At 34.6% G+C, this 7,617-nt stretch overlaps 1 protein-coding gene across 1 annotated transcript; it reads right to left on the bottom strand.

Moving 5' to 3' along the window:
- Window positions 1-6,038: 6,038 nt before the first annotated feature.
- On the bottom strand, window positions 6,039-6,956 carry LOC126079830 (olfactory receptor 4A47-like). Its single transcript, XM_049891199.1, has one exon. The coding sequence runs from the start codon at window positions 6,954-6,956 to the stop codon at window positions 6,039-6,041; it is 918 nt and encodes a 305-aa protein (XP_049747156.1).
- Between the last annotated feature and the right edge of the window lie 661 nt (window positions 6,957-7,617).

The following is a 7,617-nucleotide window of genomic DNA, read 5'->3' as shown; positions in this document are numbered from 1 at the left end:
CATGGATAGGAAGACTTAACATAGTAAAAATGTCTATTCTACCAAAAGCCATCTATACATTTAACGCACTTCCGATCCAAATTCCAATGTCATATCTTAATTTTTTTTTATCTTAAGGGGATAGAGAAACAAATCACCAATTTCATACGGAAGGGAAAGAAGCCCCGGATAAGCAAAGCACTACTGAAAAAGAAGAAGAAAGTGGGAGGCCTCACTTTACCTGACTTCAGAACCTATTATACAGCCACAGTAGTCAAAACAGCCTGGTACTGGTACAACAACAGGCACATAGACCATTGGAACAGAATTGAGAACCCAGACATAGATCCATCCACGTCTGAGCAGCTGATATTTGACAAAGGACCAGTGTCAATTAATTGGGGAAAAGATAGCCTTTTTAACAAATGGTGCTGGCATAACTGGATATCCATTTGCAAAAAAGTGAAACAGGACCCATACCTCACACCATGCACAAAAACTAACTCCAAGTGGATCAAAGACCTAAACATAAAGACTAAAACGATAAAGATCATGGAAGAAAAAATTGGGACAACCCTAGGAGCCCTAATACAAGGTATAAACAGAATACAAAACATTACCAAAAATGATGAAGAGAAACCAGATAACTGGGAGCTCCTAAAAATCGAACACCTATGCTCATCTAAAGACTTCTCCAAAAGAGTAAAAAGACCACCTACAGATTGGGAAAGAATTTTCAGCTATGACATCTCCGACCAGCGCCTGATCTCTAAAATCTACATGGTTCTGTCAAAACTCAACCACAAAAAGACAAACAACCCAATCAAGAAGTGGGCAAAGGATATGAACACACATTTCACTAAAGAAGATATTCAGGCAGCCAACAGATACATGAGAAAATGCTCTCGATCATTAGCCATTAGAGAAATGCAAATTAAAACTCCGATGAGATTCCATCTCACACCAGCAAGGCTGGCATTAATCCAAAAAAACACAAAATAATAAATGTTGGAGAGGCTGCGGAGAGATTGGAACTCTCATACACTGCTGGTGGGAATGTAAAATGGTACAACCACTTTGGAAATCTATCTGGCGTTATCTTAAACAGTTAGAAATAGAACTACCATACAACCCTGAAATCCCACTCCTGGGAATATACCCTAGAGATACAAAAGCCTTCATACAAACAGATATATGCACACCCATGTTTATTGCAGCTCTGTTTACAATAGCAAAAAGTTGGAAGCAACCAAGGTGTCCATCAACGGATGAATGGGTAAATAAATTGTGGTATATTCACACAATGGAATACTACGCATCGATAAAGAACAGTGACGAATCTCTGAAACATTTCATAACATGGAGGAACCTGGAAGGCATTATGCTGAGTGAAATTAGTCAGAGGCAAAAGGACAAATACTGTATAAGACCACTATTATAAGACCTTGAGAAATAGTAAACCTGAGAAGAACTCATTCTTTTGTGGTTACGAGGGGGGGAGGGAGGGAGGGTGGGAGAGGGTTTTTTTATTGATTAATCAGTAGATAAGAACTGCTTTAGGTGAAGGGAAAGACAACACTCAATCAAGAAAGGAGAGACTGAAAGGGCTGACTCAAGAGGGGGAGAGCAAGTGGGAGTAGGGAGTGAGATGTATGTAAACTTATATGTGACAGACTGATTGCATTTGTAAACGTTCACTTGAAGCTTAATAAAAGTTATTAAAAAAAAAGAAAAAAAAAACATATGAAGGATCATTTCTTTCCTCATTAGAATAATGCCCCTACATCTCTCCAATCTCACTCCAGAAAATCATGACCTTCCAGAAATTCATACAAGCAATGAGAGATGTGTATCAACAGAAAATATAAAAGAAAACCTCTACAGAACTAGATGCCAGTTAAGGAGACTCTCCAGCCTAGAGAGAAATTTGAGTTTTCAGAAATCACTTGGGTCATTCTATCAGGAATAATTCTTCCACTTTATATGTGCAGACATAGTGTGTGGGTTTTTACATCATCACTGTTCTAAATAAAAAACAATGCAAGTTCATTATAAATTAGTTTGTTAGAATATTTGGAAGAAATTCAAATGAAGTTACCTCTCCTGGACACTTTTCTTCCCTAGACAATCCCTAGCGGAAAAAAACTCAGATCTTACCAAGAAAAAGTAGCAGACAACCAAGTAATGAGAAATGTCTATAATGTGAAAAGAAAATTCTAAAATAAAATAAATTTTGAGTTTTATATTAGTAAGTCTTTAGATAAATTAAATAATATTTATTCCAAAATTAAAGGAGAACAAGCTCCAGATTCTCTTGCCTAACCATATTCCTAGCAGAGGAAGTCCTTACTCTGACTGTTAGAGGGCCTATACCCAATAAACCCTATGGCTCAGAGGCAGAGAACATTGGGACTAGGTAAGTTTCTGAAATTTACCCTCCAATTCTTGAGAAGGCAGATAATCACAGTTCTGCAGTTCTGGACTGGAGTAGATGTTGTTGATCTAAGCCTGAATCTAGATCAGCTAGAACCATAATGATCTATTTCTCAAACACCATCAGCAGTTACTTTCATGAATAGTCACAACATGAAGATTTAACTCCTGATCCAAGAGGATGTCTCTTAACTTAATCACTTTATTCTCAGTTGGACCAAGACTCAACTTGACTAGGAGTTCAAACTGGAACCCTAAATTAATGACCTAAAATTTTATTTGCATCTATGGCTCCTTTACACAGAATTGATACACATTATCAACTAACCCTGAAGCTTGCCATATAAACCCCAAAGCTTACAGTTATTATGGCCAATTATAAATATCTTTATATTTCAAAAAGGTTTTAGTTGAGTTTTCTGTCATTTGCAAACAAAACCATCCTAACTGAAATACCCGGATCTTAAATGTGTATATGAATTTAGGTTAGTTTATGTTTATGAGTGTGTTTTTCAAGCCAGTATTACTTGATTTTAATTTTTACAACATTATAATCTGTCTTATTATCAACAACAGTTCATTAATCTTTCAAAATTTAAATGCAATTTCCATATTGCTCTGCTTCCAAATGAACTTTTAGAATTAGAGAAATGTTAGGCATAGCTATATGTGGAAAAAAGTGAAATATATATTTACATTTTTCCTCAAGGATTGACTTAGCATACTCTCACAATTTTGTGAGATAAAATTTAGACATGGTCATACTCAGAGTAAGTTAATTCATTACATTCTTCAGGCAGGCCATAGTATGTTAAATATTCTCTGCTAACACCACAATTCAGATGTTTCAATTCTTCTTTTTCTTTGTACAGCTTTTGCATTAGAAAGCCATAATCCTAGTGCTCAGATAACTGTGGAAATGTCTATTTTATGAATATATGCAGATGGGGACACTGGCAGAAGCCTAATACTACCACGCAGTGATGAACACTAAGAGGTGGGATTCAAAAATTCCCTGATACAGTGATAAGATGCACTCTATTTGAAGACTAGTGGAAGACCATTGGGCTTTCATAGAGACACAAGAAAATAATATCATTAGTGCCCTTTATGTTGCGGGTGATGTCAGAGGGTCAGTCACTAAAAGATTGAGCAGCATAACAAAACTCCTTAATAAAAACAAAACAGTACATACAGATAGAGGACAAAGAATGTGGTTCAAGGGAAGTCTATCATATTCTTAAGCATAATTTTCAGAATAAAATGGAACCTCTGGCAAGATTTCCATTTCTGTCGTTGAATGAAATGAATGCAATGTTCACTTTCTGAAAGAAAAACAAAATCCACTGTTTTCCAAAGAGAGCTCTTAAATAAAAGGGTGTGGTATAGTGGTCAAAAAGCTCAGCTTCCAATCAAAAAGTCAGCATTTTGAATCCACCAGCTGCTCCTTGGTAACTCTATGGGGCAGTTCTACTCTGTTTTATAGAGTGGCTATGAGTCAGAATAGACTCGATGGCAGTGGGTTTGGTTTCTCTATTTTGGGGGACCAGGTATAAATAACATTAGAAATATTTGGTTACTGAAACAGTATGAGTTAGTGGCAGAGAAATAAAACAAAAAAAAAAAAAAAGAAGAAAAGATAGATTCTTTTAGATGTATAAAATGACATATTAACAGAAAAAAATTTAATTGGTACTTAAAATAATTAATAAGCTGTGCTGGCAGAATATTCTACTGACATGGAAAAAATAGGTTTAGATATTCTGTCACTGCAAATAAAAATAATTCCTAGATGGATTGAAAACAGTATTATTTGAAAAGTTACTTACAAAACAAAACAAAAAAAGGTTAAAATGTATAAAGTCAATGAAAGGAATTGGAATTCTCCAAGTACATGTAAATGAAGAAACCAAAAAGTAAAAGAATTTTTTAATATAACATCTATATACAAAAACACTCATAATTGCAATGTGAAAAACATGGTAAGGTAAACATTTAGAGCAAATAGCAAAAAAAACTGGTACATATATTTAATACATGAAGAGTTCATCAGTAAAAATTCTGATTCCAATAGATTGTGAATTCAAGAATACAAATAATTTACAAAACTTCTGGGGTGAATTCTATATCCCAGACATTGTGCAAGAAAGAGAGAACTCATACATAATTAACTTTTCTGCCGTTAGGAAATTTATAAATCAGTGAACACAAGTAGACAATAAGTAGGATTTTTATCTCACACTTGATATAACTACAAATTTGAAAACTGACTAAATGTCTAAAAGTGGAGAATTTGTTTATGTTAACTCAGGACAACCAAATATTTAGTATTATTTGCTGAATAGTGTTATGCTTAGGAAGGGTTGAGAGAGTATAAGAAATACCCCTTTAATAATACTGGAGATAAATATCAGGATACAAAGCCAAGCATACATTATATTTTACCAGAGAAATGGACCTAATCCCACATTGCACTAGGCCTCACAAGATAAGACTAAATAGGGGAGGCAGGGACCATGAATATCTTTGACCACAAATTTCCTAATATAACAGTGGCAGTTAATATTTCAAGCCTGATTCAAAGGAGAAATATTCACAAAGATGTAATGAGTGCCACCTTTATCAAATAAAACGATGTATTCCAGTCTCCTTGTTACCTAATAATCTGCATTACCATAAGAAAAGACGTGAGAATGGAAACAGCATAAATACTCAGCATCTTTCTTGACAATGAAATCATGTAAATTAACCTGGTATCAAGTTCTGGAGTGAATACTTGAAGCATGCTGATTATGGATTTTGCTAATTTTACATGTGAAAGGCAGGGTCTAGGTCCTTTTAGAAGACCATGAAACACCATGAGCAAGAAGGAGATGGGATATTGAAAAATAACAATGCTATCATCAGATATTTTAAATGACCTTGGAAGATAAATTCATCGTCTTTATGAAAATATAACACCAAACAAAGCTGCTTCACTTGAGGAGATAAGATGGTTTCCCAACTGGGAAAATAAGTAAGAGTGAGCCATTTTTCTGCCTATCTGCCTTGATCATTCACATTCTTTTTGTATGTTTAGCCTCCTTAGGATTAATTTAGAATTCTGAAGCATTCTTTCTCATAAACCTGAACATGCTAAGCAATACAAACAAAACTACATATGTAAGACATCTTGCAGATACAAAAATAAAAAATATAAACTTCTAATGTAATATGAACTACCTCTGCATGGGATGGAGTGAAACATATGTTTATGTCATATTTCAAAATGTATTTTTCTGAAATCAGCAATGCACACTATTAATTGTGAAAAAGGATTAGATTTATTTCAAGAGTCTGTATATAAATCTATAGACTCAACAGAACAATTTGACACCAAAAAAAAGAATTTTTTTCCTAGGAAATGAAAATCTGAAAAATATATCTTGAAAAAAATTAATCATTGGAAGTATCCTAATAAATGTTTTTCATCATCACAAGTCATGTAACATGAGGAAATATTTACCACAATTAAATATTACACACAGCTTTCCTGGAACTGACTCTAAAGCGATGGATTTCAATGTTTTGCTTTCCTGGAATGGACAATTCTTTATTGAAAGTAGGGGATGTGTGTGCCTATGACCTCATTTTCTTTTTCTGGTCCAAAGCTTCTTCATGGCATTTTTCATCTCTGCATTTCTCAGAGTATAGATTAAGGGGTTCAACATAGGAGTGAAAACAGTGTAAAACACCGTCAAGAATTTATCAATGGGTAAGGTGGAAGGAGGTCTGACATACATAAAAATACAAGGGACAAAGAAGAGGACCACCACAGTGATGTGGGAGCCACAGGTGGATAAGGCTTTGCGCCTCCCTTCCTGACTAAGGTTCCTCAGGGACTGCAGAATGACTCCGTAGGAGATGAGTAACAGCATAAAAATGAGTACACATATTACCCCATCATTGGCAATCACAGTGAGACCAATGACATAGGTGTCAGTGCACGCAAGTTTTAATAAGGGGTACGTGTCACAGCAGAAGTGGTCAATGACATTGGGACCACAGAAGGGAAGATTGTAAACAAAGAGAAGGTGAAGTACTGCATGCACAAAACCTCCAACCCAGGTCACCATCAGCAGCAGAACACGCACCCTTTGATTCATGATCATCATATAATGCAGTGGTTTGCAGATAGCCACGTAGCGGTCGTAGGCCATGACCACCAGAAGTAAAATCTCAGTACCACCAAATAAGTGTTCTACAAAAAGCTGGATCAGGCAAGCTTGGAAAGTAATGGTTTTCTTCTCATAGAGTAAGTCTATGATCATATTTGGGGTGACTGTAGTAGAATAAACAGCATCCATAAATGATAAATAGCCAAGAAAGAAGTATATAGGAGCGTCCAGTGTTGGACTGACTACCACAGTCATGACAATGAGGAGGTTGCCCACAACTGTCGCAATGTAGATCAGCAAAAACACAAGAAATAATACTTTCTGACCCTGGGGATTCTGAGTGAGCCCCAAAAGGACAAACTCAGTCACATTGTTCCTTTGTTCCATATGTTCTTCTGTGTGTCCTTATTTCAGAGTTCAGGATAAACTTACCTGTAAATATAACAATGACCAGTGACTTTTTTAAACCTCCAGATAATTTGTTTATTCATTCAATGAATAGGCAATATGATTTATTATGTTTCAGCACTGTCCAATATTTTAAGACTATAAAGCTGATTAAAATATGGTCAATAACCTCAGTGATCTTATCAAATAATGAGAGACAAACAAATAACTAGAAACATATGGGAAAAGAGCAGATTATGAAATAAATGGGGTTACCACATTAACTTGCCATCTGGGAGAAAATAAAATTGTATATATATATATAGTTAATATTGTACATAAACATAAATTATAAATACATGAAAACTTTAATGTAAAAATAAAGGAAGATTTATTAAATATCCACTTTCATATTAATAAATGAGATTATTTTCTACATTCTAAGAATGGCAGAATCTTTTTAACTAATAACTTAAATCTGCAATGCACATATTTCACAATTTTAGAAATTGGTACTAATAAGGTACAGTTGAGCAATAAAGAAATAGGCATAAAAAAATAAGACTATGTATAATAATGTTATAAAACAAGATAAAAACAATTATATGAGCATGAGGAAAACATGGAAAGATACATTTTTTTCTTATAAATGGGTTACTTT

Source organism: Elephas maximus, chromosome 7, assembly GCF_024166365.1.
Source record: "Elephas maximus indicus isolate mEleMax1 chromosome 7, mEleMax1 primary haplotype, whole genome shotgun sequence".
NCBI classification, from domain to species: Eukaryota; Metazoa; Chordata; class Mammalia; order Proboscidea; family Elephantidae; genus Elephas; species Elephas maximus.
The sequence above is the reverse complement of the archived record's forward strand: the minus strand, read 5'-3'. Positions and strand labels throughout refer to the sequence as shown.

Bases quoted from the DNA above. Each gene is read 5' to 3' on its own strand.
- LOC126079830 (XM_049891199.1), bottom strand. From the start codon at position 6,956: ATGGAACAAAGGAACAATGTGACTGAGTTTGTCCTTTTGGGGCTCACT.